Source organism: Penaeus monodon, chromosome 6 (assembly GCF_015228065.2).
Source record: "Penaeus monodon isolate SGIC_2016 chromosome 6, NSTDA_Pmon_1, whole genome shotgun sequence".
NCBI classification, from domain to species: domain Eukaryota; kingdom Metazoa; phylum Arthropoda; class Malacostraca; order Decapoda; family Penaeidae; genus Penaeus; species Penaeus monodon.
The window spans coordinates 18,135,207-18,152,706 of NC_051391.1; the positions used below are offsets into that span (position 1 = coordinate 18,135,207).

The window sequence follows — 17,500 nt, forward strand, 5'->3', positions numbered from 1 at the left end:
CACACACACACACACACACACACACACACACACACACACACACACTTTATCTCTCACTCACTCACCCATGTTTTCCTTTGTTTTCTTGCTTTTTTCAGAATTTTCCTTCTTCAGATGAATAACCAATGCCAAATGCACGATCTGTAATTTTCGTATCCATAAACACGAGGACAGCGGACAATTGCTCCATTTTCATTAACTCTGGCAGAATGGCTTCCGCGAGTTGTTGCGATTCTCAGGAGTCAACTTTCTTTTCCCCCGTTTCCCTCCGCGTCGTCCCTGCTGTTTATGTTAATTTTATTGGCGGACAAGATATCCTTTCACGATTTTTTTTTCTTCATTTTGTTCGGATTGATCTACACATTCAAGGTTAATTCGTTGCCTATAGCGCGTACAAGAAACGGGGATGTCGGAAGGTTTGCTGTGAAAGGACCTGGACTTTTCAAATAAAGACTCAGTCGGTATGCAAACTCTCTTTTGCTTTACTATTTTACGGAAGCCTATAACCATTCTTTTCGCACGCCCCATTATGTTGCCGACGCTCTACGCGCCCTATAGCCATGGCCATTTGCCTCCCTCTATCCCGTTCTGGCAGAGGCGCCGGGTTCGGTATTGGCAATATGTTAATGGTCCTCCCTTTGGCACTCTCGTCCCCATAGTGTGAACTGTGCTCTGGCACGCGTTCCTCGAGATGCAATGGTTCTGCCCAACTGGCATTGGTTAGCGATAGCGCTAGTTAATCAAGGGCTTAACCGTTTGGGTACCCACGATTTCGTTTTAGATTTGTGGGGGTTAATTGAGTCGTGCATACAGCGCGTTAAATTATACTGGCACTGTAGCTCTGCTGACATTACTGACATCCGTGTAATGATTTTGGCACAATCATGGTTGGCGTTGGCACGAGATCCAGAGACGATGCAAGAGCATAGCAGCTGCGGCCCAGAGGGTTAAAAGAAGATACAGGAATGTCAGAAAATATTTTTGAGATGCGACAACAATGCGTGAGTTACATGGCCACGTGGGTTTATGTTGTGTGGAGCAACGCGCAACCCCCCGCGAGCATCTGGTTGTCATGTTGGCGATAAGATAAGTGCGCGGGCGGCAGGTTGGAATAGTTTGTTGGCACTGCATCATCAGGAGCACCTCTCCGGCGCATCTTATTTATCATCTGTCTGTCAGTTCGGCAAAGAGAAGTTTATATGTTGGATAAGAAGGCTTTTGGCGAAGACATGGCGCCCATTGTAGTAGCAGGGGTATCAGCGCTGTGTGCATTTGTATATTAATCCATGAGAGCTATCAGCGCAGCTTACCCACGCGAAGGGACTATGATTTCATATGGCTGTCATTCGATATGAAATCAGTTAGATATCATAGGAAAGGCTGATATCCGTCTAGTGTTCGACAAGAATCACATTGATATCAAGCGCTCCATCAAGTGAAGATTCCAACTGCGGGGTGCCAGGGGGTGCTATGAAGTACCACCGTCTCAGTGGTAACTGGTGCGGTCAGTCATTCATAAAGGTGTTTGTTCGTCTAACTTCGCCTTAGAACTATGTTGAATGGATACATAAAATTTATGTAAATTATTCTAAATTTTGGTCCTCTTTGTATTTCTAATTTTCTTTTTAGTAAAGACGTCATAGTAATCATCATTTTATTAGTTCAGCCATTCTAAAATAATGCTGGATTTCTCGTCATGCCCCTTATTCCCTCACCAGGAACATGTTTGTGGCAGTTTTCGCAGTCTCACCATACAGTGCCACTACAAACAGTCGTAGTAAGATGGTTGACTAGTGATACAGTAATAAAGGTTGTGGTTCATACTGCAACGTTTTACCTTTGAGGTAAAAATCCATTTTCGCAGATTTTTAACAATTTAAGCGTGAATCATAATGTTTGACTTTAGCATATTGTTGAATGGTAAGTACGTATTATGCATCAATATTTCTGTCACAAAGTAAGCCTCATTGGGGCGTATCAGGATGTGCTCGCAGGTGGTGTTGACCAAGCGCTTACACTTACACTTTGTCTGACAGTCTGTGTACACTGTGTGCGTCTTTTCCCGTAAGTTATGACTCAGAGAGATCAGCTAACAGACAGAGGAAGTCATAACATGTAAGGGTACGCCCCATATTTCAAGTCTGAATTGTGTTAAAGGTCATGCAAGATTGTTTTTATGGACTCGAGGGGAGGCCGGATCGCCACGGCAGGACCGGGTACCGGTACATGCCCCAGCATAAGCGACGTCGATGTATAGCGTCTTTCCTGCCGACAGTGCACTTATTATCAAGTTGCATGCACTGAAAGTAGCAACAAACAAACGACATTGCCTCGCGCTTGGCGGTTTCGTCGGCGCTGAAGTCAACACTATGGTTGTTTGTGTCCCTGGAGGATTCCCTGAACGATGGTGGAGCTCATGATGTCTCTTTCTGTCAGTGTCACATTATATGTGTGTGTGTGTGTGTGTGTGTGTGTGTGTGTGTGTGTGTGTGTGTGTGTGTGTGTGTGTGTGTGTGTGTGTGTGTGTGTGTGTGTGTGTGTGTGTGTGTGTGTGTGTGTGTGTGTGTGTGTGTGTGTGTGTGTGTGTGTGTGTGTGTGTGTGTGTGTGTGTGTGTGTGTGTGTGTGTGTGTGTGTGTGAGAGAGAGAGAGAGTGTGTGTGAGTGTGTGTGTGTGTGTTTATGTGTCTATCTATCTATCTATCTATCTCATCTTAGGGGTTGTCTCAGCGGCCATTCTGACACCTCTCTCGCTTTGCATCTAGAAATTTAAGCGAACACTTGTACACTAAATCTCAAAGTGCCTGTGATATAGCCATTCAGGCCACCTAGCATGTGGTACAGAGGGCTATATGATTGTGTAATCTCGATTGACGTATTTGGGATTATAGTGCATGTAGTGTTATATTTAAGTCTCATATCTAACTTCTTGTATTGATTCGGGTGTTCATGCATTAGCACTGTGTGTTTATTCTTTTGTGGGTTACGATATGAAGTAATACATGTTGTATACTTTATATATATGATTAATATTAATTTTCAAAATTCAAATCTCTCTCTCTCTCTCTCTCTCTCTCTCTCTCTCTCTCTCTCTCTCTCTCTCTCTCTCTCTCTCTCTCTCTCTCTCTCTCTCTCTCTCTCTCTCTCTCCTTCACCCCCTCCCCTAAACTCCCTGCCCCCGCCCCTATCTCCTCTTGTGTTGGACAAATATTGGTGTGGGTGTGAATAGCATTAGCGATGTCCAAAGACTGGTTGCTGTAAGTGGGAGGGTAGCTTGGTAACCTTGACGTTAATGTTACCACGTGCTCCGTCTCTCCCACCAAAACTGCACCACCTGGCCCGGAGCGACAATAAACTGTTGATTTGGTAACACTTGGGGAATAAATGCGCATGACTCTGTGTTTATTTTTTTATGATTATTATATGTCATTGGTTTCTTATTATGCGCAGTGCTCGTTTGGGACTTTTATATGTGCCAGAATAAAGTGTATATTTGTGCGATTGCATGGTATTTATGCGTTGGTTTATGTATATTCAGTTGCGTGCACTCGCCCCGAACAAGTGCATGCATACGAAGAATTCTGGTGCGGCGAGACGATGAGTAGTCACAGCCTTGCATACCATTATCCTCTTTTGTATCTTGTATGATTTGACAAATAGGCTGCTCCTGTATTGATGTTGCACAGCTGGTGTGAGTTAGTTTTCAAGACATCATCTGTTAATTTTTGCACAGGTTGAATGAAATAGGAGTACTCGATTCTGACATTCCATATGATGTCACTGAATGTTTTTTCTAGCAGTCAGAGGAATAAAGAATTGCTGTTTAAACAAATCATGAGGAGAAGAAGGAGCAACATACACGAAGATCATTACCACCGCTAAGGACCTGTCGTGCTCACCCCAGGGAGTCCCCGTCACGCCGCCTGTCAGCCTGTCAGCTACCCTGTCACGGAGCCTGCTAATGACGAGCGGCCTCAGGGAATCCTCGGATGTCAGCAGGGAGATGGGGGTGAGGGCGGGAGCGGGATGCTGAGAAATAAGGGTCCTTAGGGTTTAGGCAGAATCATAAATTGTTTATTTTCTGTAAAGATAAAGGTGGATATACCTTTTAATGCCGTCCGAGTAACCCCTGTTTGTACTGACAGTGATTTCAGTTTGTTTTGAATGATGATAAGGATAGGGCTAATAGTTAAGGAAAGCGAGGTGTTGGCGTGGCGAATCCTTGCAACCGCAACAAATAGCGTGTAACTAGAAATCGGCATGATGATGCACGCAGTGCCTTGAACGTCCCGATAACCTCAACCCAGATTTTCCTGCTTGGAGCAACTTGAACGTCTAGATCGTCTGGACTGCGTCACGCGAGCGGCCCGATCCATCTCGTGCACTGAAGTTATGAATTCCCGACAGAGGAGTTCCCTCGAGGAAGCCAGTCTGACTTATTCAGGGCGCGGGAAGGTAACCCAATCCGAAATGGCTCAGTCGTGATTCCGAGACCCGGCCCGCAGCCCCGCCCGCGGTAAATCGCTCGCGAGGCCCCGGTTCAGCCGGTTTCTCTCTCGGCCTCGTTGTTGCTGCCTTCGTCCCTTCTGATTCTACATTTCTGGCTCCGGCGTTTACATTTTTATTCCTTGTCCTTCTTTCTCTCCATCTCTCTTCATCCCTCCTCGTCTGCCCTCTCCCTTTTTCTCGCCTAACCTCCTTCCCTCCCTTGTTTATTTTTTTCTTACTCTCCCTCCCTCCCTCCCTCCTTCCTCCCTCCCTCCCTCCCTCCCTCCCTCCCTCCCTCCCTCCCTTCCTCCCTCCTTTCCTCCCTTATCCCTCCCTCCCTCCCTTTCCTTCCACCCTGTCTTCTCTATCTTTTATTTTCCGGTAAGCACAAACGCGCACATTAGCAACAGCAATCTAGAGCAAAAATAGTAGGTTACGATACGAACATCAAAGGATCTTTGTCTGCGATAACCACATGCCTCAGAGAAGGCTCGCCACTCCCGCAGTACCTTCATTCTAAACCTCATATTCTCACCCTTTCCTCACCCAAAGCACTTTCACCCTCACACTCTCCACAATACGCCCACGCTCATGTATCGCGAAATCACTCATCCACGACACCCACATTACCAACACTCATTGTCTTCTACACACGCTTATCTCACAAAGTCACGCCTCCTCAGTGTACGCCCATTTCACACACCCATCCATTTCTCACACCCATCCATTTCTCACCCGTATTGTGTGTCCTGCTTAGCCCTCTTCCAAGCGTATCCATAGACCTTCCAATTCACAACATCGCACCCACCGTGACGTTCTTACCCCTTAACCTCTCCAGGCGCGTTTCATGATCCGGACGGCGTTGGAGTAAGAGTACAGTCGTTTGATATCAATATTTCCATCGCAGTTATTTCACCCCGAAGGGAAGTTCCCTGCTCAAAAAATACACTCTTTTCAACTCGGACCCAAACTAAAACGGGCCAAAGTTTTACGTGTGTTGTTGTGTTAGGCTGCTTACTAGTGCGTAGAGCCATGGAGCACAGTACAGTCACACACAGACGGCGTGAACCCGGCCCTGAAGGCTCTCATTGAGGCTGGTCCTTCTCATTCATGCATTTACACTTGAAAATCCTTTTAGGCTGGTATTACCCACTGTTGGCCACGCGCAGATCGCCCACTGCTTGATTTGTTCTTTGTGTTAAACTCTAGGTCACATGTGCTTTCTGTAAAGGTGTATACATTTTATATGCTAATGGATGCGGTTGAGTATTGTATAGTTCCGTTTATCGCATATAAAGATACAAAGCATTGGTAGAGAAAGTCTTGGGTGCTGTAGAGCCAGAGTGGAAACTCATACTCGCACTTGCTAGTTTTACGAGGTCAGGTTCTGTCCGCCAAACCTGATTTGCCTTATAAAGGGAACGTGATACACGTTCACGTGGGGTACAATTGCACTTATTCTTTGTTTTCTAGAACTCTTGATAAAGCATCCCTAATTCTCCCCCCCTCTCTTTCTTTCTTTTTCTTTCTTTCTTTCTTTCACTTTCTTGTTCTCTCTCTCTCTCTCTCTCTCTCTCTCTCTCTCTCTCTCTCTCTCTCTCTCTCTCTCTCTCTCTCTCACTCTCACTCTCAAGGAAAGGAAGTGCATATTATCATGCATACGTGAGCCCGGAATTGAACCAAAGTTTGGTGCATCGAACTTTTACCTTGTTTGGTAACTGTTCGATTGTTCCGTCCATCCAGGTCAGCCAGATTCGGGCACCAGCACAGGATGCTCAGGCGAGTGTTACTTATGTAGGACCTTTTATCGGTCAGCTTTGTTCTGTTTGTCGAGGCGTTCGATCTGTTTTGGTAATAACTGTGGCGATGAAAAATGCTTGATTTGGGATGTGACATATTATGGTTGTCACAAGCTAATGTGAAAACGATTTATCCAGAACGATCAGTGTAATTTGCAATATGTAGCTCAGTGGTGATGAAAGAGCCGTGCGTTGAAACCTATGTAGGTTCGACTCCAGGGATCACAGTCATGCCGAGCAAACGTACTGTAGCGGTGTCGGGATCTCCTCCTTCCGCGTAAAGGGAAATATGTTAATGAGAGCAGCTGGGTAGGGTTAGAGAGGCGTGGCGGCAGAGGAAGGCGTGGGCGGAGGTTCCAGCTGTGTTCAGCCAGTTTGGTTGGGGAGAGGACCTGGGGCTAACCGGGGGGTGAGGAGATGAAACCATGGAAAACCGACGAAGGAGAAAGAAAAGAAAAGAGAGAAAGCAACACTCGGATAGAGAAAGGTTCTAGCAAAAAAAAAAAAAAAAAAAAAAAAAGTTTTAGGGAGCCAGTGAAGCTGAATACATGTAATTAAAAATGAAAGTAGAAATGCAGTGACAGATACATAGAAGAAATAAACGATAGGTTATCTATATTAAAGTAAAGAAACAATATTTGAACGAAGAGGGATAAAAATTTAGAAGTCAGACGGAGAGGATAAAGGAGCAATTATCTCTGGTAAAAGAGGGAAATATTTCTTTGTGGGATCTAATTTCCTTTCTGATATTAAACTTTTAAGTTTATTGTGAAATTTGTTTAACTTCCATTTTGGTGTCGACTTTTTTCTGCCGAGTTCTATTGTGGCTAAATCAAAGGCAATCACTAACATACAAGATTTTGGGGAAGTTGACAAACAGCGCACAGAGCTACCCATCTCCGTCTGACTGTTATAAACCAATTATTGCGCACGCACCAGCATCCATACCATGCAACGCTGCAAGAAAGCAATATGGAAGCACCACGATGCAGTCATCATTCACGCTTACTGCGACCGCCATCGCCACCCCCGCCGCCACAACAGCTAACCCAAAAGCCAGAAAAGTCTGCGAAAGTTTGCTAATGAGGCTCCAGTGGTTCAGTGTCCATAAGTGACAAGATGGACGTGTCAAGAAAGTTGAGGAAGAATACCGTTAGATTTATTCGAATCGGGATTAAAAAGATTTCTACCTTTAGTCCGATTTGTTTGAACTAAGTTTCATCCTTAACTTTTTTCCATTTTGATGACTCTGGCTGACTTTGTTCCCTTGACATTTTTTTTTTGTTCTTCGTAACTTAATGAATTTTTGATTAATGTGCTAATTTCTCTCCCTTCAGGTCGACACTGGTGGCGCTCTCGGCCTTCCTCGACGCCTTCCAGAAGATCGCAGACGCCGCTACAGGAACTCGAGGTAAGCGTGCAGCGCTTTTTCGCCAACTCATTTCTCATCATTTCTCATTTCTTATGTTTTTTTTTAGTTGTTTTATGATCCTTGGATGAAACTCAAACACATATTGGGTTACCGAGGTTCGGTGAGAGGCATCACGAATGAAAAAGGTTTTCTTCAGTGTCATGGGAAATATTTTATGATAGGCATGTTTATGTCATGGCAAGGTTTGTAACAACTAATTTCTAAGGAATGATGTTAAAGTGTGTGCGGGGGAGGGCGTGCTCGTGGGTATGTGTGTAGATGGGTGTGGGTATGTGTGTGTGAGTGTGTGTGGGTATGTGTGTGTGGGGGGGTGTTTGTGGGTGTGGGTATGTGTGTGAGTGGGTGTGGGTATGTGTGTGTGTGGGGGGGTGTTTGTGGGTGTGGGATGTGTGGGTGAGTGTGTGTGGGTGGGTGTGTTGGGGGTACGTGTGTGTGCGTGCGTGCGTGCATATGTATATACGCTGCTTTTCTCTTCTTGATTTCTCCATTCTTTTATTTTCCACCTCTTCCTCTTTCTGTTTTTCGGTGCAAGTCATGACGGCGAGGTCAGCAGAATGACATTCCTGATCTTTTTGGAACCAGACTCGTTCAGGATAGAGTGACGAAGTGTGCTGATATCAAGAGTAAGCACGTGTAACCCAGAGCTTGCTATCACTTGACAGTCTTAAAATGCTACAGTCTTGACTGATATTTTTTTGTTACCGCTTTGTATGGAAGCGGAAGTATAGGAGTACGAGAGTGGCAGGCTAAGCACACGGGTGCCAGCGAGTGCCGGCTACATATCCGGTAGAGTGACAGCGAAAGGGGTAAATTGTTGGCTCGAGAATTATGTGTGAGAAGCGTCAGTCGCTAGTAACGCACTCTTCCCGCGCTCTTTCCTTCCTTCCCATAGACACACCGCCACTTTCGCTCGGTTCGCCCCTGGATGTTATGGATATCTACCTAGAAATGCTATTACCATATCCACTCCGGTGCACTGCCTCTCACACTCAGTCGCACCTTAAGTAATATTCTTCCTTAATCCGATATACATTCTGTAGATGCGAAATCCTATCTCTCTTCTCCACCTTTTTACCACTCCTCTATTTGAATGTCCCCCTTTCGCCTCGTTGTAAACCTTCCATATTCGTGGCTTCAGAGATATGTGGAGATCTAGTTTGATATGTATGGTAAACTATTTGCAAGAATGATGTAGTTATTAAATATCATATAAACTTATGTAAGGCTCTGTAATTTACATTAATGAAGTGATATGTTTCATGATGACGGGTGGGCCATCTCAAGAAAAGGTAAGATGGTGCATGGTGAGCGTCCGAGTGCTGATGGCGTGTTTACAGTAAAAACATAGCAGACATAACCAAAGGCGGTGTATTGTGAGAGATGTGGTTTTCCTGATATGGCGGCCATAATAAAGTGGAAATGCGGCCCCGAGCAAGATAAACTCGTTATGTAGCAAAATAAACACCACCAACGCCATCAGCTTGAAGTCTGCGTGATGTTGTGCCGTCGATATTGTTGACTGAAAAATGGTTCCCTAGGCATTCATTTTCTCGTCAGTCTGGCTAATGCAGTGCGACCGCATTTCAATTGGGAGCGTAATTAGTGAGTAAGTTGCTCGTCGGAAAGGTGATGTGTCAGGGGAGAGGAGGAAGTGGGAGTAAGAGGGAAGAGTTTTCCTGGGAAGAGCGAGGGACGGACTTTCGGCTCGTGCGTACGCCCATACCGTTGCGGCAGATCGGGATGGATAGAGTTGAAGACTCGTCTTTGCTGCATCGTTTTCTATCCTTTTCGGTATTTCTGGCATTTGTAAAGCCTAATCCTCGGAGCTCTACAACACCGTGTGAATTTTTGATTGAATAATTTGAGGCTACACTATCTGGATTATTTTAAAACTCCGTTTTGTGTGTATGTTTGCTAAAGTTCGTGTATTGCGTAATTTTCTACATGCGAAAAGATTTATAATAACAAAAATGTTCTCAAGAAAAGATAAATTATGTCAGGCATCAGTGTCACCGTACTATTGTCGCACCAGTGGTCGGGGGAGCCATTTCCTTGGTAATACAAGGAAAAGAAAAGCAGTTTGGTATTTAAGGCAGCATAACCCATCATTTCAGGTGGATTGCTCTCCCCCATGGGACGCAGGTGAAGCTCATATGGCCATTTTCGCTTTGATTCTCAGAAATGGCTATGGTGAAAGATGCTACTCTGTTAACTATTTAATGGGAAGCGCAGTTGCTTTCATGTTCCTGTACTTTCAACTCATTATTGAGCATGATATTGGTAATCTAAAGGGAATAACATCACTCTACCTTTACGCACGTTTCCTGCCATTAGCCGGGATGTTATTTTTAGAGGAAGCCCGCGGCGGTGGAAGCAGTTATGGTTAAATGTTTTGGCGCGCGCGAGTGTGCGTCAGGTGACACCGCCTGGGGCACCTGAGCGCACCGGAGTCCGGCCACCACGGAACACAGTACGCATTTATGTTGTCTTTATCTGCGAATAAGATGAAGAGAACACCTTCGATTCATATCAGTTTGCAGCAGTCGATAAGGACGGACCACGACGCATGTATCATTTACCACAAGGAACCTCGTTGACGAGAATACAGGATGACAATAACCCCCTCGACGGCGAGAGTGAATGGATGATTGAGCTATCATAAATCCGACTTGTCAGTCATATAAAGCTGATTGATTAATTAGTAAGGCAGACGGAACACCTGCGAACCGTGCATCAAGAGAAGGGGTACTCGCAGCCAGTTCCGCCTGTGTTTCTTCCTCTTTCTCTGCTGTTGTCACTTCACTCTCGTCTTCGTTTATGTTCCTCCCTTTTTATTTCTCGGATTTGCCTGCTACTGGCTTATCCTTTAGCAAGGATAAGCGAAATGCCCTACAACTCCATATGGCGGTGGATATAAGAACATGTGGATTAAAAGGACTGGCTCTCTCCCTCTCTCCCTCTCTCTCTCTCTCTCTCTCTCCTCTCTCTCTCTCTCTCTCTCTCTCTCTCTCTCTCTCTTCTCTTTCTCTTTCTCTTTCTCTTTCTCTTCTCTTCTCTCTCTCTCTCTCTCTCTCTCTCTCTCTCTCTCTCTCTCTCTCTCTCTCTCTCTCTCTTTCTTTCTCTTTCTCTTTCTCCTTCCCCCTCTACCTCCCCTCCCTACCTCCCCCCTTTCCTCTCACCCTCCCTCTCTCCCTCCCAGCCTCTCTCCTTTCCTCCCACCCTCCCTTCCTCCTTTCCTCCTCCCTCCCTCCCTCCCTACCTCCTTTCCTCCCTCCTTCCCTCCTTTCCTCCCTCCCTACCTCTCTCCCTTTCTCCTTCCTGTTCCTCCTCCTCCTCCTCCTTTATCTGTGTGTGGTGCAGCGGTAGCGATCTCGTCTAGCAATCTTGCTGACCTGCGTTCAAATCCCACGCCGCCAGTGGATGGTAACCCTGGCCATTCCTTGCGCACAGGGGATAATTTAGAAGCAAAATGAAACAGAGAGTATGTCACAATAAGGATACCCATTGTAACGATTGGAATTATTATTTTTATTATTATCATTATTATTATTATTATTATTATTGTTATTATTATTATTATTATTATTAATTATTCTCCTCCTCCTCCTCTTTCTCCTCCTCCTCCTCCTCCTCCTCCTCCTCCTCCTCCTCCTCCTCCTCCTCCTCCTCCTCCTCCTCCTTTTCTACATCCCTCCTCTTCTCTTTCCCCCTCTACATGCATATTTGCTACTTCTAACAACAGAAGTAGTGTCACAATTTCGAAGTGCCAACGAGAGGTAGCGAAGGGGTGGATGAGAGGGAGGGAGGAAGAAAGAAAGAAAGAAAGAAAGAAAGAATCGAAGAGAAGGGAGGAAGTGAAAGAGGGGAGGGATTGGTAGTAAGAGTAGGGATAAGGCCCTCTTTCTCTCCTTACTCCACTTCCTTACCTTTCCCTCTCCTCCCACCTCTCTCTCTCTCTCTCTCTCTCTCTCTCGCTCTGTCTCCCTCTCCCCTTTTCCCTCTCTTTCTCTCTTCCTCTCTTCTTCTCTTCTTCTCTCTCCCTCTCCCTCTCTTCCGCTCTCCCCCTTCCCCTCTCGCTCTCTCCTGCGTATACTTCTCTTTATCTCCCGGTGTGTTTATTTATGCTTGAATGCGTGCATAGCACAGGACAGGTTTTATGCTTACAGTTATAGTTAAGAGCGTCCATTTTGAGGGCTGTATCTTCAAGATAGCGTCTGGTTATTTATACATATTGTTTTTCGCCATAGCTTGGCTTGATACATCTCTCAAATATAAAATGCATGTAAATGTTTCGCTTACCAGCGGCAGTGCTTCCACCGACGCTTGGCATGCTGTTATAGGTAACCAAATGACAGAGAAAATGGAGTGCAGGAGGGAGTCCTGCGGAATCCTTCCTCCCTGTCGCTCACGCGAGAGCCTTTTCATTTGGGGCGAACTTCTCCAACTTGCTTCTGAAAGTCTTCATAATCCCACAGGAAGGCTGCGCATTGCATGCCAAGCTTATGATGTTTTCCATTCATCCAAGCGGGAATGTGAGTGCCACTCACATTGTTTCTTGAATCAAAACAGGAGTTATTTGTTCTCTTCCCGACGAAAGGAAGTACCGTTGTTAACGGCACAGTGCGTGGGTGTTCTCCCGGTGGCGCTCAGAGGCCGTGGTTGTCATGTGCTTGAGGGATTCTCGGATACGTTTTCGCGGAAGGCAATTGCAGAAATGTTATCGACCCCGCAAAGGTGTGTTCGTGGTAATATTTCCAGGACATACTCCTTCAACTGGTTGGACTACCGGATATAGATGAGCACCTTAGCAATATACACATTGCTATATGGACAGGTCAATGTTCTCCCCATATACTGTAGGTTAATGGCGGAATTACTAGAAATAGCTGAGTTAGGTTCAGTGGTGAGTCAGAGAGGTCACGGGAAACACAAGACATACACACCTTGAGCAAGGGAAAATGGAGACCCTGACGTAGAGGTCATAGGTCACTCTAGTCAAGTGTCCCGTCATAACAAGGGAAGTGACCCATGACCTGTTTGACGATAACAAGCAAGGAGAAAGAGGGACTCCCAGATGGGGACAAAGATTTTAGAAATAGCAGGAGAGCTTGAATTGCTTAGCCTGATATAGTATCCTAACCTGTAAAAATCATTTACTTGTGAAAACCAGACAAAAACATGGTTAGGCGATTTCTTGTTGGCGGACGTGCACTTTACGGATGTACATATAGTGTCACCAGAGCGGAGGTCAGGCCTCATGCAGCCAACGAAAGTAAAGGGTATAAATACTATGACGTCGCATGTGTCAGTTAGCTGTGAAACCGTGAAAGTTTCTGTGCTCAAAAACACATTATTCTTTTAATGCATGTGGGAGTGATGACGCAGCCTCACAGATGCCGTCATAGTTGTATTTTAAATGGAACCATAGCTGTCACCATAACCATAACAGGCGTATCTGGCACATGTGTCATCGTAGTGAAGCGACAGAGTAGTATGTTATGAAGATATGTAATTTTATAAAAATAGTTTTTCATTATGTTTGAAAGAGAATGCAGCGTAGGCGTCCTGGTGCACAGACCTGGATCCCTGCCAGAGTCAATAGAGGCCGTTGCAGGCCGAAACACCAAGAAGAGCGAACGCGTCAAGACGAGGCTGGAGGATATGGTGTGAAATGGTGACGGCGCGGCAGGATGTTCCCCTCCGCGCGACCGTTACAGGGCGAGGGAGGCAGCCGTACGCACGTGCCGGAGGGGAGAGCTACAGGGGAGGGAGAGGCGGAGGGGACGGAGGGGCGTGGTCTGCGCTCACAGCGAGAATGTAAGAGAGATAAAGGAGGGAAGCGAGGGGAAAGGGGACGGGAAAAGGAGGAACAAGAGGGTAGATAAGAGCAGGGGAAGGGAAAGAGATGATCGCGCTGGGAAAAGCAACTAAAGAAAGGATAAAAGAGGAACAAATGCGAAAAAGTTATTTAGCTTATATATATATGATTTAATTAAATGGTGCATCTGTGCATGCTGCAGGAGAGGCGCGCTGGTTGCATGTTTTTAGGATATGCACTTAATTTTGCTTATGGATTTCCGATATTGCGAAAGAAATAATGAGATACGTAATTTTAATATTCAATGTGGCATTGTCATATGCTTTTTTGTGAAAACTGACTAATTTTATAAACAATATACCAATTTCTTGGTTAGCATGCAACTTGTTCACTTGTGGTGGCAGTCGTCTAAGTACATCTAAGAATAAATCTATTCTGATGTATAGGTAGTAGCCAGGAAACTTTTGAATGGAAGGATTAATTAAGCCCAGGCTATCATGGAAGTCACTCGAGATGTCAGCGCTGTGGAGGAGGCCGCGATTTTTCCGCTGTTCCATTTTGAATGTCTGAGGGAGAGAGGAAGTTCCCACTTTATTTCCACTCCCATTTTTTCTTTAGCACTGTACTCGACTCTCGTTTTTTTCGATGACCTCATTGCGAAACAGCAACTCATTTTAAGGAGCTGAAATTACTCAATTGTCGTATATTAATTTTATGCATCACTTCTTGGCCATTGGATTCTTTGCTAGTTTTATATTTTCTCCCATGTCTAGCCTTACCGTCGGAATCAGAACTCCTGATGTTTTTTCCCAGTTTTAAAAATGCCATCTTTTCTCATTCCGCCTTCGAGCTCCCTAAATTCATTCAAGTGGAAATTCAACATAAGCGCTTACCTTTTCCTTCCGCCTCCTCGGGGGTTGGTGTTCCCATCACTCGGAAAAGACTCTGTAATCCTCTGAGAAGTCCATCGCTCGCGTCCTCTCTCTCGCCAGGTCTTCGAACGTCGTGGACAACCGTAAGTTTTCATTGGATTCTTTGCTGTTTTACATTTCCGAATAATATTTGTCCACATTTTTCTTATTGTCACTTTGGTCGAATATACACGCAAACAGAAATCCGTCGCGTTTTCTCGGTCAAACCTTTGCCAAAGATTTGTTTTGTTATTTGTTTTTTTTTATACAAAGAAAAAGGTTTACCTCCGATATGAAAGAGTTTGTTTAAATCTATTTTCTTTGTGTAGATTCGTTACTTTTGTGCTGACTATGTTTATGACCTTTTTGTTGTGACAGTAGAAATTGCAGAATTCCTTTCAGCCAAGAAAAAAATGAGTCAACATATACAGCATCAAGGATGGTATTTTTACGGGGCTTACAGTTGGTTAACTGTTCTAACGTTAGGCTCTGGATTAAGTTCTTTGTGTCGAGGTAACAATGGCCGTGCGTGTGGGAAGGCAGATTCCTCGTGGCCAAGGAAATGACCGCAAGGATTCTTTAATTAACGAGGATTTTTTCGTCCCTAACTTCTCGTATTGCCCCGCCGCCCCAGTGTGGAGGACTTCTATTTCGCACAAGAGCGACGTGAAAGGTTGCTCGTCGGAACGTACGTGATGATTGCTGCTTTATTAACATCGTTTAATTTGGAAGAAATACCCACAATAGATAAATTTTCAATAAATTTAGTTTTTGTATTGTGGGTTTTTCTTCCATCGTTTGATTTGTAATTAGTTTACTATTGTTATTGTCGCCTCTGTTTATTTCTTATATGAATGATAATGATGACGCTAATGACGATCATTGTTATCGGTATTTGTATTATTATTTTACTCGTAGTTGAAACCTAAACAGGAAATCTTTTATCATCTTGCAGTGGTCGATACATATGAATCAGAGAGGAAATACAACAATATTGATTACCCCCTCCCTCCTCTGCCCCTCTTTCCAACCCAGTGATTGGCCACCTACCAACTGCTGGCGGGTCCTGGGCGAGGGGGAGGGGGAGGCATCTGTCGTGGGAGAGAATGGCGGTCAATGAGCGGCGCGTGCCCGTGACCTGAGGCAAGCCGGAGGGGGCGGGCTGCGTCCAGGTTGCCGGGATTAGGTTGAAGCGAGGTTGAGGCCCTGGTAGTTACAGCGATTTATCTTTGAACCAAAATGCAGTCTATAATGGATTATGTTATGTTCTTTTAATGCGCGCACATACAGAGTATACACACACACGCACACACACGCTTCACGCACACGCTTCACTCACACGCTTCACGCACACGCACACGCTTCACGCACACGCACACGCACACGCGCACGCACGCCACGCGACGCCACGCACACACACACACACACACACACACACACACACAACACACACACACACACACACACACACACACACACACACACACACGACCGCACACCACACACACGCACACTACCCACCGCACACCACCATCACCACACACACACACACACACGACACACACACCACACACCACACACACACACGACACACACCACACCTACACACACATGACACCACACCACACCACACACCACGCATATATATATACTAACTATAATATAAATCATATCTATACATACATACATACCAACATCACGTATATAATAAATATATATATATATATATATATATATATATATTATATATAATATATGCATTATTATATATATATATATAATTATAAATATATCTACTATAATATTATTATATATATATATATGTCTAATATATCCACATTATACGTATGCCTGTAGTTTTGAAGTAAAAGATTTACTCCGTTGAGTAAACCCTTAGTCGGTTTATCGGCGCGATGTCGCGGGAACCAGCCGTGTCTCTAAGTCGGACTTCCGGTGCAGTGAGCGTCCTCGATTGGTCACCCAGATGGTTTCCGGTGTGCGGGCGGGTGAGGGGGGAAGGGTGGGCACTGGCCCCCAGCCCTTCCTCCCTTCCCATGCCCCTCCTTCACGCACGTCCAGTCCCAACGAATGCATCGGATAAATCACTGTGGCTGTTTATGTATTTTTTTCCGTAAAACTTAAAAAAAAACTTACTTGGAATAACGTCGGATAACCCTTCAGCTCTGGATACCAAGAGGGAAAGTGATCAAATCATTCGGTGCAGTGTTACAAGATATACTCGCCCGCTTCGGCGTTCATGCTCGGCGAGGTCCAAACGTTAGTGGCCTGAGAGAGCACTGAACGATAACTTGAATATATATTTCGTTGGGATATATGACTCACATTTTGTAAATGCAATAAATTCATGTTACGTACCTATGTATCAAAAACGGAACAACATATTTCCGTTGGAGGCGCACCCAGCGCAGAGCTATAAACTCACACACTTGTAATGCACACACACATGTTTTGAGAGAGTGAGACAAAATTTGTGTGTGTGCGCATGCGTATGTATGCCTATGTGCGCGCGCGTGTTTGCTTGTTTATATAGAATAGATATTTGATTATTCGCTTCCTAATACAGACCTTAACCTTGCTTGCTTGCTTGCTTGCTTGAGATTTGCGAAGTTCTGGCCATATAAAAAAAAACATTGTTATGAATTGATTTTCGTGGCAGTCTTTATTTTATCGGCGCTTGCATATATAGAACTACCGTCCTTCTTTTGAGCTTCATAAACATGTATGCAGCGAGTTTATTCAGTTCAGGTAAACTAGTGTCATTGCCTATTTCTTCCTGCTCTTCGTTTTTAACATTAACTTTCCTTCCATCTTCGTAAAGTGAATAGTCGTTTCCGTATAAAAGGTGTGTTGGGGAGCATACCGATGGCGGACAGAGGATGAATTAGGAAGCTTAAAAGAATCAAGGAAGATTCCCCTTTCAATACATCCATTAAAGACACCATTTAAATTCCCCCCATTCGGCTGCACCGTCCTGTCACCCATCGCCTTCACCCATGCGCCGGCCTCTCCACTTCCAGTTAATTCCAGTCGCTAG

The 17,500-nt window shown here is 44.9% G+C and overlaps 1 protein-coding gene across 1 annotated transcript in view; it reads left to right on the plus strand.

Annotated features, from left to right (window-relative positions):
* LOC119574313 (protein MTSS 1-like) overlaps nucleotides 1–17,500 on the plus strand; it is a 136,258-nt gene that overhangs the window by 37,819 nt on the left and 80,939 nt on the right. The window contains exon 3 of the mRNA XM_037921507.1: nucleotides 7,622–7,695. Coding sequence (XP_037777435.1) covers nucleotides 7,622–7,695 — 74 coding nt within the window. The remainder of the gene's footprint in view (nucleotides 1–7,621; nucleotides 7,696–17,500) is intronic.